At 43.1% G+C, this 21,856-nt stretch overlaps 1 protein-coding gene across 1 annotated transcript in view; it reads left to right on the top strand.

Moving 5' to 3' along the window:
• kiaa1549lb (KIAA1549-like b) overlaps positions 1-21,856 on the top strand; it is a 56,409-nt gene that overhangs the window by 8,173 nt on the left and 26,380 nt on the right. Inside the window, exons 2-6 of the mRNA XM_071907092.2 lie at positions 11,789-12,126; positions 16,096-16,606; positions 16,865-16,980; positions 20,307-20,526; positions 20,983-21,116. Coding sequence (XP_071763193.1) covers positions 11,789-12,126; positions 16,096-16,606; positions 16,865-16,980; positions 20,307-20,526; positions 20,983-21,116 — 1,319 coding nt within the window. The remainder of the gene's footprint in view (positions 1-11,788; positions 12,127-16,095; positions 16,607-16,864; positions 16,981-20,306; positions 20,527-20,982; positions 21,117-21,856) is intronic.

Here is a 21,856-nt window from a genome sequence, read left to right as displayed (position 1 = left end):
ATTACACCCGCACACACACACACACACACACACACACACACACACACACACAGACAAACAAGGCGTTTACACATGCACAAGCACATACCCAACTGTAGCAAATGTGTGTGTGAGCTATGTGAGCTGCTGAGTGTGTTCCTTCACCCTTCATGGATGTTTTATTAGTCTGCCTTCAGAGACTGTCTCAGCATCTGAGAGTGCTAGAAGCACAGCCATCGCCATTTCAACATTGAGTGTACGTGTGTGCGTGCACATGTGTGTATGCGTGTGTGTGCATGCGATTTGTGTGACGCGTGTGTGTCAGAACATGCTATACTCAGCACTTTGCCAGCACTTTGCCAGCCCTTAACCTGCTTAAATGTAGAGGTGGAATATTACTTTTGGTTTAATATTAAACATTGTAAATTATGGAGCTATTCGATGTTCAGTTCATTTCTTAATATCCAATGCATCAATGTTTTTGAAGCTGAAACACTTCACAGCACCCAATATATCGCACGGGAGGTATAGAGCTCAACAATTGAATTACAGCAATGAATGAGTGTCTCTGTTTTTCATTTGTTGGGTGTAATATAATATACAGGATATATCTATCAACCAAACAAACAAACCAAATAAACAATTTCCTGACACGGTACAATATCAGGGAAATGCAATTTTTGTGGGGGTTTAGTGTGTGTGTGTGTGTGTGTGTGTGCTTGCTGCTATCTGTTCCCCTCTTCCCTGTGGTAGTGAGGTGTGTTAGATGGCTACTGAAGGTCAAGTGTGTGTCAGTATGATTAGATTTGGCCTCATGCCACACACACATTTCAGTAATGATATTGTCACCTAGGAGACAGACCTTTCCTTTATAGCGGATGTAATTATGAGACATCATTGGCACCCATCAAGTCCTTAAGGTCATCGTACTGGGGATAGGGAAGAGCACAAGTCCCATGTGGAACAACAGGGATATCAAATACAAGAAGACTGTAAATCTTTAAGGACAGAGGGAAGAAGTTTGATTTGAACAGACAGGTGCTTTTTTGGAGGGACAGGTAGATTCAGCCTACTAGAAACCTTTGGATGCTGCACTTGAAGCACTAGAACGGGGGTAAGTTATGGTCTCTGTGTAAGCTATTAAAGTTACAACATGTAACTTTTTTTCTTGAGACAGACAGTACAGTGGCGTCTGTAAAGCCACAACAGTTGCTGAAGAAGGAGGCAACAAACGTAGGGAATGGGCAATAAAAACAACAATGCTGATATTCACCCGTGTTTATTATCATCCTTGTATTTTGTGATTGCCACTACAGTAAAACGTTCTGGTTGGATACTGAAAACCTTATCAAAAGGAAAATGTAAATGAATTTTCGAATGTGTGCCGAAAATGACAAAGGCTAGAGCAGATTATGGACAAAAAGAATCGTTTGCATCACTTTCTGCTCTCTACGGTACTGATGGGATGCATATCTTTAGCAATCATGTTGGCAGGGAGGGCAGCAAGGGATTCTCTGTTTGGCTTCTGTCACACTTTGGAGGGAGCGTGCACAAATGTTGTCATGCTAGTTTGTCTGAATCCATCTTCCTCACTTGTAAAAATAGCTGGAGGCTTTTCGAGACGATTCAGTGTTGTTGTCATGGAGCCATCATACGACAACTCACTTCCACTAAACGTCATTGTTTAAATGACACCAGAAACCCTTTAGTGGCTGGTCTAGGCCCATAGTCGGCCATATAGGCACTAGTTAGTTCCACTCAAGACACAGACATACTGTATAAAGTTTATTCACCTTTGTAAATACGATCTATCCACCTAACTGTCCTCTCAAGCGTGACATAAGGGATTAATGTGAAAATGAATAGGGGTGTAAAATGATTGCCTTTAACTACATCCAGTGCTAAAATTGACTATTTTTGCTTTCGAGGGTCCTGCTATTATGCATTTCTTTATCTGTTGAGGTGGATTCTGATGGGTTTTTGAAGCTGCAATGAAAAAAGTAAAAAAGCCACACTTAGCTTAGCATTGCAGCATTTTGTGGCTTTGTGAAGCGAGAATAACAGACTGTAAGGAGGATAATGCAACATCCACACCGTGATTGTTAGCTAATATATATATATATTTTTTTAATTCAGTAACACATTAAAATATGTAATAACTTACATTATTTCACCCATTTTAATAACACATCAATTGGCAAATGGGATCCAAGAAATCCCATTAATTTTCGCTATAGGTGGAAAAGCCCCAAAATGACAGCAACACTTGAGAGGACAATTGCTGCTGAAACATGTAGGATGATGGAGTCACAGTATATCTGCCTCTCTTCAGCAGTGTTCACCTACTCAACTACCACTGGACCCCAGATTCAAATATCTGTAAAATGAGCACACACACACATATGCATCAGTATTCTATTCCTCATCAAGGATATGGAGGTAGGATCTTCTATGGCCAGCATCACAAAAACACAACAAGTATCCATACTGTGAAGTAGACACCACCGTCCCCCTGCTGCGTTGTGGTGAGACGAGGACAGAGCCAAGGCTTCAGACGAGAGCCCATCCATCACGCTGCCTGTGTGAGCAGGTGGTGCTCTCTGGGCTTTGCTTTGACTGTGTGATAGTGTCAAGGTTGTATGTTGGCTGTGATGGGAAGCATGAGCAGTGTCAGTGTGGCAGCTCAGATGTGTAATGGATAAATGTATTGGAAAAGGCTCTGGCTCTTGCAAGCAACACATTCTGTGGGCTGCATAATGATTTATTCTCTAGCTCCGCCAGCCCAGAGACTGTGTGGTGTGCGTGTGCATGTGTGTGTGTGTGTGTGTGTGCGTGTGTGTGGGATGCTCGAGTATTTGGCTGTGATAAAGCGAATAGCTTACGTTGCAGAAATATATGCACGTGTTAAAAGACATTTAGCATAGTTTTCACACAATCATTGTTTGCCAGTAGTAGTTGTCTGCCAGCGGAAGCCCCCTAAGGTAAGCTAAAATCAATACGGGAAGTTCTTAGTACTTTAGTAAAGCAACACACACATTTACAGTTCATTTGTGCTTTTGCTTGTCATCATGATTTTTGCTTTCAGTTTGTTTCTTTCAAGACTAGAGCTTTGGTGTTTGTCACAGGAATAATTTGTAGGGGATAACACCCTATAAATGAATTAGCGGGTGTAAGAAACATGTAAAAAAAATACAAAGGCTGTTTGTAGCTGTGCTTTTTTTTTTGTTCTGCATCCATCACAATGAATTCCAAATTGTAAGTACAACTTTCCTCAACAGGTAAAACTTGAACAAATACATTCTTCAAAGTGATCCTAGATTATACAGCATTGTGATTGACCATACAGTATTACATACATTCTCATACTGCTGTTTGACTTGGATATGGATTACAGAGGGAATCCTGAGGCTTACCAGGCTTATCCCACCTCAGTTGTTATCCCCCTTTGTCCCCCTCCCTCCGTCCAGCCTCCTCAGGCCTCAGCCAGCCCCTGCTGCACCGTCGCCAACGATCAAGGTCAGCGTCAGTGCATCTGCTCGGTCCCATACGCCTCCTCATGTCAGCACCAGGTCACTTACGACCTTGCTGTTAATGATTGGCTTCCTTTTGCGTCTTTATGTTTATGCTATTGCGCCGGAAAGGCAGTTTCCTTAGACATGAATGGCATGCATTATAAACAGAAATGACAGAATCAGAATCACTTTATAGTACTATAAATGCACAAGAATTTGCCTTGATGACACTGGTGTCAACAACTCATGTAAAATGTAACGGTGCTATGTGCAGCATTTTAACTTGAATAAATCATTACCAAATTAATTTTGAGACATTAGTATAATTACCATTAACAAACAAGACCATCGCATATGGGATTGGCTGCTTCTACTGGACTCTATACTTAATTTTACATTATGTTCCATGGGGTCGGATTTTGCAGGAAATGTGCTGAACTCATACGGCACAAAACAGGAAGAGGACCATCATTGCGCTTCCAGCACAAACAGAGTTAACGCTTAAAAGCCATACATTTTTATTCATTATTTATTATATGTTAGTATCAGCTCTTACCCTTCTTCTTGCTCTTCTTAACAAACACAGCCAGAGCGATGAGAGAGGGAAATGTACGAATTTTGAGAAACACTAGCAGTAACAATACCACTGGGGCGAGATAGAGGCTGCCGATCATGGAACTAATCGATCATGATCTCATTTGTTTTCGGTAATTAAGGTATCGCAATTAATTTGCCAATGATACATTGATGCTTAAAAAAAAATAAAACACTACATGTTGCACCATTAAAGTACATTCTGGCCCACATGCTACAGTGACAACAAGACCTCACATCTGTGCAAGGGCTTAGTGCAGGACATGTGACTTGGTGGGATAAGTGTTAACGTTTTCTGAAGTCTCTCTAAGGGCCCAATTAGAGAGTCGGAGCTGCAGCCATGTGATCTCTCCAACAGTGATACCTGAGTGCTCTGATGCAGTCTGCTGTTCTTCCAGCTCAGTCAGTCATAGGTAGCTGTAGCTGAGCCAGCCTCTGACAAACAGCATGTAGACAGTTGTCATTTGCTCTAGTAATCAGCATTGAAGATTTGTCTTTTTTTGTTGATGAGTAAAAAATACGTTCGCAGGGACTGATTATACTATGAGATCAATTATTTTCATTCATCTATTTCATTGATTATTTGTTTGTAGTATTATATGAGGATCGTGCAGTATGGTTAGACAAATCCAGACACATCTCAAGAGGTTTATGCTGGAAGCGCACACACACACACACACACACACACATACAGTAGATATACAGTATACAGACAGGAGGCTGAGACCTTCATGTCCACTGGAACCCAGTACATGGTCCCATCAGCCCCCGCCTCGCTATCTGCTCCCCTCCGTTGACCCGTACCTGTCATCTTCCACCTGCAGCCTGCCGTGTCAAATGGCCACCATGTCCCCCAGGCCCGTCCCAGCCCCAGCCCCAGCCCCAGCCCCAGGCCCGTCCCAGCCCCAGCCTCAGCCCCAGCCCCAGCCCCAGCCCCAGCCCCAGCACGCCACTAAACTCCTACACTTGTCCCCTGCCTGCTCTGATATGCACGGTCTCACGAGATGGCCATGTGCTACAGTTTGATGCAACCCCTTCTCTATCACTCTGTCTCTCTGTGTCTCTGTCTGTCTGTCTCTCTCTCTCTCTCTCTCTCTCTCTCTCTCTCTCTCTCTCTCTCTCTCTCTCATACACACACATTATCTCTCTTTACATTTGGTGTTTGACTTCATCAGGAGCCTTGTGTAACCTAAATTTCAGGAACTATCTCACTGTATATATCATGAAAATGTTTGTTGATTTTGGCTTTTTTTTTTGAAGAGGCAGAGACATTTATAATGTTTTTTGTAAAGGAAATCAATGTGTTTTGGGACCTGGTGTGTTTCTTTACAAAGGACTGTTAGGAAACTATTTTATATTCTGTTACCCTGGATTGTCCCCTCAATACTAATTAGTAGGCTACAGTCACTCATTGTAAAAATGAAACTCTGGTGTTATTTTCATCTGGAGGGTTTTATTATTCATAAGCTAATGCAGTGTACGATTAACATAGCTAATTAATTTTTTTCTGATCTTGTTGAACAGCACATTTTTCAAAGGTTAGGTTTTGTGTATATTACGCTCATATTGTGGGCTAGCCTACCTCTTGTAATAAAAATATCTAATTATATTTAATTTGTGTGACAGATTCCAAGCAATTTAGGGTAACTAATGTTACTAAGGTCATGAAATGAACGGCTCTGTACGAGTGAAGAAAACTTAACAAACTAAAACAAACTATAGTTTCCTTGGCATTAGTTGTGCTCTGTATGGCTGGTGAAGGAAAGGCAGTGTTTACCTTGTGCAGCAGCACCACCTGCTCTGTCTGAGTCCAGCCTGACAGTCCGGAGACACTGATGCCTCTGGTCATTGTGGTGGAGTGAAGCATGGCGTATTCAGTTTTAATGGGGCTATGATCGCCTGCAGAAGCCACCGAGTCCTCTGACTCCGAGTCATCCTGCCTGCCCCGGTCTAGGTTCATCAGATCACGCCGTGCATTAAAGGAAAATTACACCCACGGATACTCTTAGACTGTTACATATCATCAATCTGTGATGTTCGGTGCATTCCAAGAATTATTTTGTGAAGTGCAGTAAGTAACCTTTTTGTTGTACCCACTTTCCCTCAGCCTGCCTCGTTCTCAGATAACGATTTAGCTTGATATTGGATATTTGGTGGATATTCGTTTTTTCCACCTTCAATAACTTGTAAAGCAAAGAAGAAAAAGCATATTAATGATTATATTTGTGATTACTGGTAGGGGAAGAACATTTTACAAACACTTTTTTAGATATTTGAGAATCTCTTATGCGACCTGGTTCATATGGGAAATGAGCTATTGAAATTTGAATGTGTGTTTCTACATAAGAAAAGTACTCTCAGCTCTCTGGCCACTGGTACATTTGACTTTGTGCTGTTGTTGCTGCTGATATGATAGGTGATGATGGATATGAGGGAACATGACTTCAGACAAGCGATGCATGTATATCAGACCTTTTCAAACTTTTCAAACCTTTGATTCAGTTTGAAATCACACCTTGGTTATATTTGTGTGTTTCCGCTGTGTGCTTCAAGGATACAGGGCACTTACAAGGTCTAAGTCCTTATGCTCTTAATTATGCACTTAATATTAGTTCCATTGTGAAGTCTTAACTAATAGTTTTTAATAGACAGTTTGTTAAGTGTATTTGTCGATGAAGCCTATAACCTTTTAGTCAGTTGGGGCCAATTAGAGGACAGCATTCAATGAATGTGGCTTAATGGTATCTTGCATCACCACTTTAAGAATGTGTGAGTGAAAATAAGTGTTACTCCCAGCCTTCATATTGGAGACACTGCAGATTTTAAACTGATTATGACAAATTCTGTTTGCAAAGTTGAGACAGTATGGAAGTGGCAAGGGAGATGTACTGTACTGTCAGTGAAGCACTTAAGTATCTCTGGGCTTATTGAATGTACTTTTTAATGGTCACTTTTCTTAACTTTTTAGATCATTAACATACTACAGAACAAAAATATAGAACAATATCACATCAAATCAAGAGAAATACTATTGAAATCTTTTTATGTTGTTGTTTTGTCCACCAGAATTGTGTCTATTGTGCAGCACCTTATTTTCTGAATTTACATAATGTGTCCCAGAAATCAATTACTTTTGGCTGCTGTTCCTTATTTTGGTCAAAAGGGATTGAGCCAGCAGATATATGATCCCTCATGTGAGAGTGGAGAGAACCTGTCCCCTGTCACCTTCCAAAAAGCTTTCTAAAAGCCCTGAATAATGCTTCTCTGGTGCGTTTGTCTAATCCAGCGTCTGCAGTGGAGAACACAGAGACACTGGATGGGGACCTTATCCCAATGTTTCAAAAGTAATTTACTTACTTTACTTACCGTATTACTCCATGGGAGCAGTAATTCTTTACACTAGATTTCTTTTCTGTTACACCCCCAAAATTGGCGATTGCATCCTCTTTTATCTACAAAAATCAGGATAACTCAATAGCCTCGCCTGTGTGCTTCTGTGCGAATGATCAAAGTAACCAAATAGTGTTGATGTCCACTGTTTATATCATCCTTTTGCTTGGTAAAATCACAGTAGTGAGCATACTTCTACCTGCAGAAAATAAACTTTACTGCCATTTTTCCATATAGGTTAGCTTATACAGGTAACAACAAATTGGGGGATGGGGATAATTATAGTGTATGGTTATTTGTTACACCACTTATTACTGGAAAAAGTAACATTGTGGAGTGCAACAGCATAGGCTGAAGGAGATGAAGGGCCTGAGCTGCAGTGGAGAGGCTGACTGGGATCTGGAGAGAGAGAGAGAGAGAGAGAGAGAGAGAGAGAGAGAGAGAGAGAGAGAGAGAGAGAGAGAGAGAGAGAGAGAGAGAGAGAGAGAGAAAGAGAGAGCAAGACACAGGGGGTGACAGAGAAAAATAGGAAGTGAGAGAGTGCTTAGGTTTCTGGCAGCTTCCCCTGAGTCCCTTAGTGTATTGCCCACTACACAGTTTTTTTCTGGTTTTCCAAGAATTTGTTCACTATATCCCCTCATCAATGAAAAAGGAGAGCCTACTGGAGTCCATGGAGGGCCATCGCATTCTCAACAAGATCGCCGAAAATGTTGAAAACAAAAACAAGCCTTGATGTGTTAAATGTTAGATGTGTACTTCAATCCATAGTTGACAAATCCCAAAGCAAAACAAATGAATGAATGACTGAATGAATGAATGCATGAATGAATGAATGGATGAATGAATGAATGGATGAATGAGCCTCCCGTTGAGCCTATCTCTTACTATGCACAACCCTGCATGGTAGCAGTGTTAATTGTCCGCTGGGCTTGATTCCAGACTACAGCTGCTGCATGTCTGATCCTGCTGTGGTGTTTGCACCCGCAGAAAAAAAAAAAAAAAAAAAATCGAAAAGCATAGTGCTGGGTGTGTGACATCCTCTCTCCCTCCACGCTGTCACCTCAGCAGTCCCTGGCAGCACCAACACCACCCTCCTCCAGCCCGTGTACACACACATGCTGCCTCCATAAACAGCCAAAACCTGGGGGGTACACACAATACATATGTTCAGATGTAGTTCGCCAAACTTTTTCACTCAAATTCTCCATTTCACTATTTGAATCTCTTATTTATCATTTTCCCCACATAACGGAACAAAAACAGCTCAAAGCGAAAGGACGCGCTGCCTCCGTATAAACAGCCAAAACATAGGAGGCACATGCAATACATGCGTTCAGACGCAGTTCACCGAGCTTTTTCAATCCGGTTTCTCTGTTCCCAGGGCTCCATCCACCTCACTATTGAATTATACTCCCTTGTTTACTATTTTCCGCACATAAGGGAACAAAAACAGCTCAAAGCAAAAAGGAGAAGCAGTGTATAATGTGAGAGCAGCAGCAGGAGCCCCGGCAGTGTCATGTCTGTGTCCTGGTGGCTCAAAGATAGCGCTGGCTGCAGAGGGAAAAAAAAATTGGAGTGTGGAAATGAGGTCTGTGATTTGTGTGTGCTGGTTGGCATGGAGGCTCCCAGGGAGAAGCAAGGATCACACTGCTCTCCCTCGGCCAAATTTGTATACTGAAGCTAAACATTTTATTTGCCATAAATGCAAGTATTTAATGCTTAATCATCGTATTATATTTGAACAAAATGCTGGTTTGTTTAGCTTTTGCTTGCTAGATAAAGACACCCTCTACTGTCACAATGAAGTAGGCTAATAACACAAAGTATTATGAAAGCTAGTAGTAGTTAGTAGTAGCAGGAATTGAGATATTGTGTTGATAACTGTATTGTATGAACTGTGAGAAATGATATAGGTGAATTACTTTTGTCAGAATGGACTTCAAAAAGCTGCAGACATCTTTGCCATTTTTTTCACCCAAATTTCTTTAACTCCAATCTTTTTCTCATTGATTTACCCTTCCATTCTCAACCTCTGCTGTCATTTCTTTCATTACTTTTCCACACCTTCCCACTCTCTGCCATGACTCTCTCTCTCTTTCATCTTTTTGTCCCCACACCTTGTTCTCTCTAGCCCATTGTTGAAATTCTCCCATATGCTCAGCTCTCTCAGAGCAGGTGGCAAACCGCAGGTGGAGCCCACACCTCCGCTTTGGACTGGCCTCCATCCCGTGCACCCCAACTCATGTTGCCATTGGGCACACAAAGTGAGAGGGGGGGCAGGAAGTTGTCTTTTATTTTGATGACCTGCTTGTTTGACTGAGTGACCTTACAGTGGCCTTGAAGCAGGCCACATGTCCTGTGTTATCATACAGGAGCCCTCTACAGGATAAAGAAATATTTCCCCCACTCTCAAGTATCGTTTTTTTTTTATTGCTGTTTGTTAAGCATGGATTAAGAAGAGCAGTGTATCGCTTTTTACTAATCACATTTTGTCTCATTAATGTTTTCTTCAACAATGGAAATTAAGTGGGTTTTTGAATACAGTGCAAATGGGAATGTCTTTTAGAAATGAACACAGGCAGTTAATGAAATTCAGTGATTTATTCTTCTGCAACCCAATTATAAAAAGCTGCTATGCCAATTCTCTGGGATATTGGTGACATTTAAGAGTGCATTCAGACTAAGTGGAATCTAGGCATTACGCTGAATGTATGGATAGGTATTATATCCTATTACAGTTTTCATTTAACGGTCAGCGAATGTCTGAAGAAAGAAAAATAATTTCCAGATAGCTTTGCAGTGCAGACCATTTGGGTACACATTGCCTCAGGCTCGTCATTGTGAGTAATTCGGAAAGCGTGGACTCCAGGGCCTCAGGAATTTAAATGTGCTGCATCAGTATGTGCCAGATATTTCTCTGGAGTACTATGGGATTTTAGCAGTTACGTCCACAGTATCTCTTTGTTTAAGTGAAACCTGTAAGAGAGCATGAGCGAAAAGGACTGATAACTGAGTATCCATTTGCAATTCAAGGACGTGTTTGTCATCTACCGGCTCCCGGTTCCTCCCTGCTCGTGTCCCTCCAGCCCCTCTGGGTGCTGTCCCCCCGGCTTCCATTTATCTGTGAGTGTTAGCTGGATGCACCGCAGCATGGGAAACATACAGAGGCAGTGGGAGATGTGACAGGGTTGCAAATCTTTATAAATGAATAAAAGAACCCCCTAGATGGATGTGTTGAGGATGTGTGGGTGACGTGCTGAGAATGAAGGGAGAGGAGAGGAATGGATGAGTGCCAACTCCACACCGGCCATCTTAGTGCATTAATCACCAGCAGCCTCTTCATGATAGATACATATTGTACTATTGTACTATAAGTCTCTCTCTCTCGCTCTCTCTCTGTCTGTCTCTCTCTCTCTCTTGCTTGCTCTCTTGCTCTCTCTCTTTCATTATGGCATAATTTCTACAAAGGCACAAAAAAATTTAACACCAGTCTTTTGTGCGTTTTCAGAAGTAGCGTTATCTTAGCTATACTTGAGCACACAGCTGCCATCTCCTGAATAATTCTATTTGTTCCACTTTGAAGATTGGCTTTCTTTTTCTCTCCTTTGGGAATGTAAATGTCTGCCCTTGGCATACTGTCTGATACTGTTAGAAAAATGTATTTACACCCCAAACGTGGGTCAAATAGTTTTTGCAAGTACTATTTGTGGTTTGTTTTCCCATACCTCAGTGCCAGATGGGTGGGGTTTGCCACATAGGATAGCATGAGTACCAGATAGTGTAGACAATTACAGGAAAGTCAATTTCGTATTTATAACTTTGACAACTTACCTGACACTATTTGTATTGGACTGATGGGAAACCCTTCCCATCTGGAACATGTAGTACTATTTGATACATAGTGGTGTAACAGACCTGGATCAATGTAATGGCTCCATCTGTCATGTTTAGAGAAGGTAATTCTGTGCTGACATGCAGGTTGAATGAATATGCACACTGCTTAGGCAGTTAGATTTGTCACGCTGCCGGTTGTTACGGGGACAGAGCATCAGCATGTCTATTCAGGTGATGAAATGCTTTTTACTCTGCCAATGGCTCACGGACTGCAGAGATTCTCATGTTTTGTTCTTTTCTCTCCATAGACCTAATTTCTGAGCTTTGAGCAACATAAAAGAGCATTTCAATGGATTCACTTGGAATGGAAATAAAAGTAACACACAATCTTTCCCAGCAGTTTTGAAGCTTTAAGAGTAGGCATTTGTTGCTGAAATTGCCAATATTAACCCTTCGTTTCCCTTTCTGTTCCGTTACAGACAAAACCACCTATGATGCCTCCGGGTCCTCATCTTTACCAAGCGACCCCACAGTCACAGCCGCTCCTGCTCATCCATTGGCTGACCTGCCCGTGGCGGAGGAGGTGCCTCTCTCTGTCGTCCAATCAGATGGCGGGGCTGTGTCTGAAGGGGGAGGGTTAAGAGGGCAGCCTGCGTTCTCCTCCATTCTTACCTTCCTGGCAGGGACTGTCAAACATCCGCTGGGCCTTGCTCAAAGCAGAGCCTCGCCGACTATCACCAGGGACAAGAACCACACCAGCCAATGGCCTTCAGATAATTCTAGCCAGGGCTCAGAGACGTCTTCCCCATCCTCATCTGTGGAAGCCAATAGGAACCCATCCACCAGCTCAGGTCTGACTTCCAGCATGCCTCACCAACACACCACAGCACCTCAGGCTGTTACCATGGCATCTACTGTGTCGGGGCCATCACAGGTCTCCTTGATGGATGGAAACAGGAATGTCTCGTTGTCATCAACATTATCATCTTCGTCATCATCATCATTGTCCTCACCAACACCATCCACTTCCTCAGTATTATCATCATTGTCCCTATTTTCATCATCACTATCATCTTCCACTGAATGGATTACAGCTCCTTCATCTCCAGGCCAATGGATTCTGTCCAACTCTATCCCTCAGACACAAATAGGAGCATTAGCACCAGCAGGGTCTCCGCGTTGGACAGGCAGCCTAACATCTGCACAGTCCGCCATTCGTTCAGTCGTTGATTTACCAGCCGTTGCAAACAGACCACTGAGCGCAGCAGCTTCTCTATCGCACTTTCCTCCTCGTGAAACACTGACCAGTGAAACCAGCAAAGAACGCAGCAATAAAGAGCCAACACACTCATTTTACTCCTCACTGGATAAATCGCATGCCATGAGAGAAGCACGCATAGAGAATATAAGCACTAACGTGATGACGACACCAGCAAAGAGCGCATATTCATCATATTTTACATCAAAACATGGACAAATTCCTTTTACATTTTCAAACAGAGCCACTCGGAGACAGAGAGGTATGAACACTATCTCGACCAATAATAGAGAAACAAGCACTTCATTTCTCTCTAATCATTATCATGCTGATCAAAGCCAGCAGAGAGCTTCACAAAATCCTACATCAGCGTTGCTGTCTGCCCGTCCTGAAGGCTATTCAGTTGCTAGTCATGTCACAAAGGAGAGGGTGAAAGCAACGCTACGTGGGGTAAAGGAAGACAAGACAGCGGTAGGCAGTCAGGCTTTTGTTCTCAGAAGCCTTGGAGTTGCAACAGTGTCGTCAGTGCCTTCACATGTTGTAAATCCAAGTGTATCACCAGCAATGACATCCCAAACCTCAGGGTTGTATTTTACAGTTTCCTCCAGGACCCCACCAGATAAAACATCTCTCTCTGAAATTGCAATCACTAAGCTAACGCCTATCCACCCTGGCACGGTGTCCTCGGAGCATGCATCTAATCCTGGTGATTTACTGACAGCAGCAGGTCACGGCAGCCCTAGAGTTCCTGTCCTCAATATAAATAACAGCCAGGGAGGGATAGCAGGAGCAGAGCTCAGATCTATTTCCTCTCAACCTTACCAGAATAGATCACTTTCACTCATGCAGATGAGGCCCGAGTCCACCGCTGGCCCCAACATGAGCTCTCCTGCTAGGACGGCGACAATTTCCTCCACGTCAGCGTCAGAATCACTTAATTTGCCACGTAGTCCAGCAATAAACGCACTGGAATTTGTAACACAAACGGGGTCTCCCAAGAGCATAACTCAGGAACACAGAGGATGGATGACACTGAAAATGATCTTTACCTCTGACAGAAAAACAATGTCTCTTTCTGGTTCAGCAGCATTGCCACCGGAATTGGCAAAGGACATGACTTCTAAAACCATGAATGAAAGTCTTCCAAACCCCAGTCAGGCTACCTACTTACTACCCGTCTTTCGAAGCCAGGGCCCTAACAACATTACTGATGATGCCTCGGGCCTATCTGGCAATAGTGAAGTTAATCTCTCAGACCAATCCAAAGCCTTGTTATCATCTCAAATGACCACCTCACAGACACTAATTCAAACAAAATCGTTCTTTACTTCTCCCAGCACGTTTTATACAAGGCCTGGTGTATCTCCACCACCCAGTCTAACTGAACAGACTGCTGCGTCTTCAACTGAAATCTCTGCTCATATCATAAAATCAGAGGAGACAGACCATAGTTCTCATATTCACTCGACTAGCCAGGTTCACTCTAGTGCAGGTAAAGATCCAGCATCACTAGCTTCCTATGCTCACATGACAAACAGGCCTGCTGAGGGCTTACACAGAAATACTGCAAACGGTTCAGTTTCTCCTTTATCTGCCGGAAATGAGGGCTCCGCTACAATCAGAGACGCTGTGTTTTACAAGAAGGGCTTTCCATCACTGCAGATCACAACACAGTTGCCCTCTTTCAACCCTACAAAAGCCATTTTGATATTGAAAAGAGACTCTGAAGGATCCGTCAAAGGATCTTCCACTGGTATCCCTTTATCCACTTTATCCACAGTCACTTTTGATGCTGCATTAGAGCCTCTTAAACGCCTTTCGCGGAAAGATGATGTGACACTCGCGGGCCATTATGAGCAGTTCTCTCCTTCCTCCTGGTCAGAAATCATCCCAACACTGAGGCCAAACCATCACTCTCACTCCCAGGGACCATTTATCAGTGTGAGTAGTGATAAATCTAAGTTTTATTTAGACAGACTAACAACCCTGCTCTCTCCACCATCATCTGCAGCAGCTCCTATTTCCCATAATGGGCAAAACTATAGTACTATTTTCAGCTTTGGCAAAAGACGAACGGCACCACATACAAAGTGGAAAACTAACAAGCCGGTATTTTTTCAAAGCACTTCATTTGAATCAGAAAATGCATCTGTTGCCTTTGATAGTGTTAATTCTCACTTACCAGCAGATGGACCATCATCTGAACAACCAAAACTGGGAGTGGGACAACAGCTTAATGCCCATATCTTGAATTCAAGTGCTCCAACAGTATTCACCAGTGATCCATATTCAGTTCAGCCAAACGCGACAGAGCAGTTTGTGGGAGAATATACATCTTTTACTTATCTTAATGGCACTCCAGGATCCAACGAGCAGAGTGTGAGTCTGTCTCCGGCTAATCTCAGATCTCCTGTGGCTGTCGTGCCACGAGGAGCCAGTGAGAACACCCCCGCTCCATCAGTTTGGGGAACATCAGGGTTAGATGGTTTTCTGCCCCACTCTCACACAACTAATGACTCTGTGACATCCTCACGAGCCGTCTCCCTTGCACTGGTGTATAACAGCAAGCATAACCCCCCAGAGACAGTTACTGATGTTGACTCTCCTGAATCTGCATCTGATACTGAAATAATACTTCCAAACAACTCCGCACCCCATTTTCCCCACCCCACTGTCAATATTAGTAACACAACTGACTCAATAATACTGAAAGTGATAACCTCACCAATAGACTCTTTTTTTCACTCATCATCATCATCATCATCATCATCATTATCATCATCATCATCATCATCATCATCATCAACATCATCACCTCTGTCCTTCAGTGGTACCACAGCTCCACAATTGTCCTCCCTATATATGAATCGCACTGTTTCAGTGTCTTCTAAAGCTTCAAAATCATCATCATCATCATCATCGTCATTGTCATCATCGTCATCGTCGTCATCGTCATCGTCATCATCATCATCATCATCATCATCATCATCATCATCATCACCACAGTCCTTCAGCAGAACTACAGCTCCACAATTGTCCTCCCTATATATGAATCACACTGCTTCAATGTCTTCTAAAGCTTCAAAATCATTGTCATCATCATCGTCATCATCATCACCACCATCATCATCATCATCATCACCGTCATCATCATCATCATCATCATCATCAGAGACCTCACCACAGTCCTTCAGCAGAACTACAGCTCCACAGTTGTCCTCCCTATATATGAATCGCACTGCTTCATTGTCATCGTTATCATCATCATCATCATCATCATCATCATCAGCATCACTATCATCATCATCATCATCACCATCACCATCACCATCACCATCATCATCACCATCATCAACTGTAATTAACTCATCTGGCATGACATCATCATCCAGCCCGACCATGTACCCTGGCATTGCATCATCATCATCTGTCTCTGTCAGTTCCAAAGGTGTGCAGCCCACATTTCCACCCCTGCCCCCCAGTCTGACCTCATCAGCAGAGTCCCGTCCCTCACGGGAAGTGACTGAGATGTTTGTTGTCGTTACAGAGACGGGGACGGATGAGTTAACCACTGGAGCATCCAGAGCGACTGGGCTCGCTATCCCCAAAGATAAAGAGACTAATCTGACGCCCCCTCAGTCGGTCGACATTACCCTTTCCGCCTGGCCCACCGAGACGACATCTCAGGTATCACCTCTGACCCCTGGACAGGACACCACAACAGCCTCTCTGAAGCTTAGCACCACCATCACAGCAGCTTCAACCATCAAAATCAAACACCCCACCACCATACCTTCTGTCACCACCGGAACCACGCAGCCAATCACCACGACCACGCCGCAGCCTGCCCCTGTGACCAGGAGAACCACAACCACCACAACCACCAAGACTCAAGCCACCAGGAGGACATTCACTCCTCCTGTCCCCAGGACGAGCCCCCCCAGAGGGGCCACCACCGTCTTCTTCTCCCCTTTCACCACCACCACAGAAGCTCCGCCACAGCAGTGCAACATCACAGAGAGACTGTGGGTGAAGACAGGTAAACATTTCTACTTACTTTCAACAGCTCAGCCTTCGGAACAATGATTGTTTTCTTTTACTTTATTCTGTGGGAATACAGTGGTCTGAAATATTGGAAATATTTTATGAAATTGTACCATTGCTCTAACATTGCTCTATTTCTGTCTTTTTCTGTCTTTGTTTCTGCCTCTCTTTCTCTGTCTCTCTGTCTCTCTCTCTTTCCCCTATCTATTGATCTGTCTATCTACCCACTTATCTATCTGTCTATCTATCTAAGTTGTCTCCATCTATGTGAGAAGGAACAGGCTTGACAGCATCCAGAGGCAGAACCTGCGCAGGGGGCTGAGTCAAGGCCTGAGGAAAGCTCTGAATGACAGCACAGCCCAGGCTCAGGTCAGGGTGTTATTTCACTTCACTGTACAAATGCGGCTTTTTGGACATTGCTTACCATCTATCATCTACCTACCATCAATTTATCCATCTATATAAACTTACTATATTATTACATTCATTTACATATAAAATCAGATAGCAGTAAAAAGGTAGTGATCCATTTTAGAAGTGTTCAGAACTTGATTCGATGGACAATTAAATCTATAATGGTAGATTTGGAGTAGCATGCTTGGCTTAGATACACTGTTACATTTTTACATTGTAAGATAGGGTAGGATAAACTTTATTTTCCCCAAGGGGGAAATCTTCTTGGAATCCACGCTGCTGTTTGTTATCTCTAAAACATAAATCAACATCAGTACTCAGTACAATTGCAGCCAGTGGTATAAAGATGAAATGCCTCCACACAGACGTAGACTGTGCAGTTGTGACAACGTGCCTACCATCTATCAACAATCCCTGTCACCTAAAGTAATATTTTATGGCATTTAGAATCCAAATGGGTACAGAAATAAATTTTAAATGGATTCAGAAAAAAATGACGTTTTTGGATGTCTGATGCTGAGATTTTGGTTCAGTGCAGGGGAGGAGAAGTTGTGCATGGAGTGAATTAGACCACAGTGAAGCTTATTAAAATTTCTTGTCATTTAAGCCTCTCAGAATTTAATTAGCATATTCATTTAAAGTTTCCATTTTTGTAGTTTCATATTATGTGCGGTGCACCGCAGATTTCAGTTTGTTTCCCTTGAAGCTGTGTGTAAATATGACAGTTCGATTGACCACCACTACTTCAGAAGCCCAGATTGTTGCTCGGTGTTGTATCAGATGATCAGCAATAAAGCAAAACGTGGCATTAGGGAACAATTCATGGCCCAGTGTCTGCTGCTGGTCTGATACACTCACTAAAATCTGGTGGTTTATAACGTAGAGTGAATTAGACACTTAAACCAAGGACCCTCATGTAGGCTACGTGAGGAGAGATGAGGACTAATATAGAAATTAGGTTGACTGAATGTGTCCCAGAAGGCAGTGGGTGATGTCACATATTTGAGGAACTGTACCAACACTAAAACACGATATAGACGAGGAGTGTAGCAGTGCTGTGGATTACAATTGTTGCACTAATCTCCTTATATTTAAAGCTGACAGATTCATATTTACAAGTTACACAGAATCCACAGAATCCATCCACACTATACCAAAAGGCACATTCATCAGTCTTACCAAAGCAACGGACACACCAGGTTACGTTTAACAAAAACTCCGGGGGGAACCCAATCTGAGCGTTTCCCCTGCAGTAATGATATGGACACAAACAGCTCCAGTGCGCACACAATGATCTGTCTGTCTGTGGATTAGCCGTTTATGGAACCAATCATAGTTTCCACTGTGCCAAAACCATTCTCTCTCCAATAAGCCTCTAATACCTCCACTCAGAGTGACTTTGTATTAGGAGCACCTCTTGGCTACGAGAAGCTATGCTGAAACACAGTCAATGAGAAGAAGAAATGTGTGTGTGTGTGTGTGTGTGTGCGCCTGCCTGTGTGTGTGAGTGGGAGAGGGAAAGAGTGCTTGAGGGGAAGATATTAGCCAGTAGGTTGGATGTTGTCTGTTTACTGTGAGACATGGTGCATCTCTGAGAAATTGCCCTTTTCAATGGCTGGAATTGAATTTGGGTGTACAAGCAGGACTGGGCCTGGAAATGAACGAAGCAGCAATGTGATCTTTACCTACATGAAACATTCCCTCTTTCTGCCGAGTCTCCAGTGGGTCTGAGTGCCTTGAGAGTGTTGCAATTTTGAACATGTATAAGTGCATCTGTGTGTGTGTTTGTGTGTGTGTGTGTGTGTGTGTGTGTGTGTGTGTGTGTGTGTTTACGTGTTTACGTGTATACATGCATTCCAGTGAAATGTCTCAGTGTGCAGTATGTCTTTCTCAACGTGGAAGTATCAAATTGTTGAGAGGGAGGCCCATGTGTTTGTCCTGTCCATGTGAAGGTCAATGCTCTCACATGTTCTCTCTCTCTCTTTCTCTCTCTCTCTCTCTCTCTCTCGCTCTCTGTACTCTCTGCGGGTATCTTGCTTCAGTGCGCTCCTATCACCCATTTCAACACTGCTAGTGTTCTTTTTAGTAGCGCTGTTCCTGATCCAATGGGAAGCGAGGGAAATTGCATTTGTGTTTAATTATAGGTTATAGATGGTTGGGAGGAGATAGATGTGGAGTACCAGTGCAAAAAAAGATGATGAGAAGTAGACTAAATTAATTCAAGTGCAAGACTAAAGTACAAGAACCATTTGAAAACATATGTTATATTATATGTATTTTACATATATTACATATTAGATTTATATCTCATAACATATTAAACATTTCCAGTAAAGGCTATCCAGTGACAGGAAACCAGTGGCATGCCAAAATGACTGAGATCCCTTGGATTAATCCCTTGGCGGTCTTTCACACCGTTGAGATAGAGTTAGTGGGTGTGCTACCAGTCTCTGACTTAGTGAAATGCAATCTCTCAATAACACCTTCACATGGGCAAAGCCTGAGAGGATGAAGTGATAATAAAAGGCTCTGTTCGCAGAGCTCATAACAAGCTACTACGGTACACTGAGACTGTAGGCTCTCAGTGTGGCAGCCAGTGGATCTCTCTGTCAACACGGGCATTCAGTTGGGTTTAGATGACAGACTTGAATGGGTTCACCTCTCCCACACACACCCTGTGTTGCTACGTCTGCCTCCCTTTCCTCTCTCTCTCTCTCTGTTCCCCTCCACCCCGTCACACACACATAGGCACAGTTCACCTAAGGCGAACTCTCTCTCTCTCTCTCTCTCTCTCCACCGACACGTTCGCTCACACAAAGGCCCGCACGTTCGTACGCATAATGAGACACGCAGTCGTGAAAAAAAAACACAGCCTTCACCGGTGTTTCTGCTTTGTCTTTCAGAATGAGAATGCTGTGATACCTGGTCTCTCAGGGTTGAAATGAATGAACATAGGCTTCTTTGTCCCAGCACTCCCTTTTTAACAGTCTCTCCCATGTCTCTCTCATCTTTGCTCTCTTCTCTCTGTCTCCCTCTCTCCCCAGCGGCCCTCCAATCCCTTCCAGTTCTCTCCGCATATCTCTATCCCATAATCACCCTCCCTTCTGTTTCTTATGCTCTCATTAGCAAGTAGCTAAAGTACAATCTAAGTGCTCCTGTCCATCCACTACAGTTCAATATCTTGCGGGTCAGCTCGTTGACTAATATGACTGATTGACTATGCCTATTGATCCTCTTTAAAGGAATCTAATTTCCCTCTCTTCTTTGCTCTACCCTCTCAGGTGGAGACTGTGTTTGGCTCCCCCAACATGACGGTGGCTTATCATGTGACTGGAGGGGACATGGTTTACCCTCCCTCTGTAGTGCTGGAGGGCCTGGGCTCCTATGGCCGTGATAGGCTGATTGCAGACCTGCGACAGTACCTCCCCATGGTAACAGCCCTGCCCCTCCCTGCTGCATTATGGAGACCCAGCCCAGCCACTGGCTTTCAGCTGAAAACAGGTCAGCTGGTGTAGAGTCAGGATGAAAGGGAAAAAACATATCAGCCAGAAAACAGCCTGAGACTTAATATTTCTTCTCCTGTTGTTTGTTGAATCAACGTATAGTCCTGTTGCGAATGCATGTCTGTTGGAGTACGTTCCATGAGGACTGGGTTTACGTAAGAAGTCAAAAGAAACTTGTGATATAACCTCAGAGGAACATGTATTGCATGGTCAGTCAGAATTGGGGTTAGGACATATGCTCAGTACAAGTCTGCAATGTGTCCTCACCCCCAATACTGATGACCTTTAACAATCTTATTAGTCTTATCCTCGATTTTCCCCATACTCTGTCAAGGATAGAGAAAATGCAATCTTATGGCATCATCAAGCATCATTAAAAATGCTATGGACAGTAATACGTTTGCAAACATGTAATGATCCTGTATTTGTTTTGTGTGCTCATCTTGTGTTTCAGTGTTGCGGTTTGTGGGAGCGGGCGATGATCCGCGGTCCTGCCGGTTCTCTCAAATGATGGAACAGAGGCTTGAGAACGTGTTTTCTGAAGCGCAGTCCAAAGTGCTCAACACCCACAGCAGGCTCTCTGTTCAGGTACTGTAGTGCACTGTAGTGTTTCACTCTTAGCACTGTGTAGGTGTTACCTTACTGTAGCTATGGTAAAGCTATGTTGGCGAACGCAATGCCAGTGTTGAAGGATGTGTAGTGTAGTGCTCTTGTCTCGTGGTGTTTCAACGGATCAAAAGGATCTAAAGGCTGACACAGACTGAGACTTGACATACTATTTCACCTTTAATGGAGAATGTCACGTATAAAGAACCATCAGTCTTTGTATCCTGTATAGCAAATGCACTGAAAACAGAATTTAAGATTGATCTATGGCGTCTAATAGAGTTTGCAAACTATTGTTTGTCGCATATCGGAATAGATTTAACCTCCAACAGTTTTGCGTCCTGTTACACACATATTACCATGTAGTTTAGGTGGTTTGGCAGATGCAATCAAGAACGCAAACTGTGTGTAATTTGTGCATAATTGTCATCCCTTTGTGCAACGGGCATGGGCATTTTAAATAAGAGCTGCTTCTCAGATGCAAATTGATTGTGTTTAGAGAGGCAGTGTTTGTATTAAGTTTTAATGAGCTGCCACATTAACACATAGCCTATACTAAAGCTAATTTGATGGTTCTGCATGGATGACAAAATTAATATTACAGCACTTCTGCAGTCTTGTATGTCTCGCCAATTTCCCCGCCATTGCACTTCTTGATGGTTTTGTAATATTTGTTGATCCAATACAATAATTTAAGTGTTTCATTCCAAAATGAGATATGC

The sequence above is a fragment of the Centroberyx gerrardi genome, chromosome 1 (assembly GCF_048128805.1).
Source record: "Centroberyx gerrardi isolate f3 chromosome 1, fCenGer3.hap1.cur.20231027, whole genome shotgun sequence".
Taxonomy (NCBI): Eukaryota; Metazoa; Chordata; class Actinopteri; order Beryciformes; family Berycidae; genus Centroberyx; species Centroberyx gerrardi.
The sequence above is the reverse complement of the archived record's forward strand: the minus strand, read 5'-3'. Positions and strand labels throughout refer to the sequence as shown.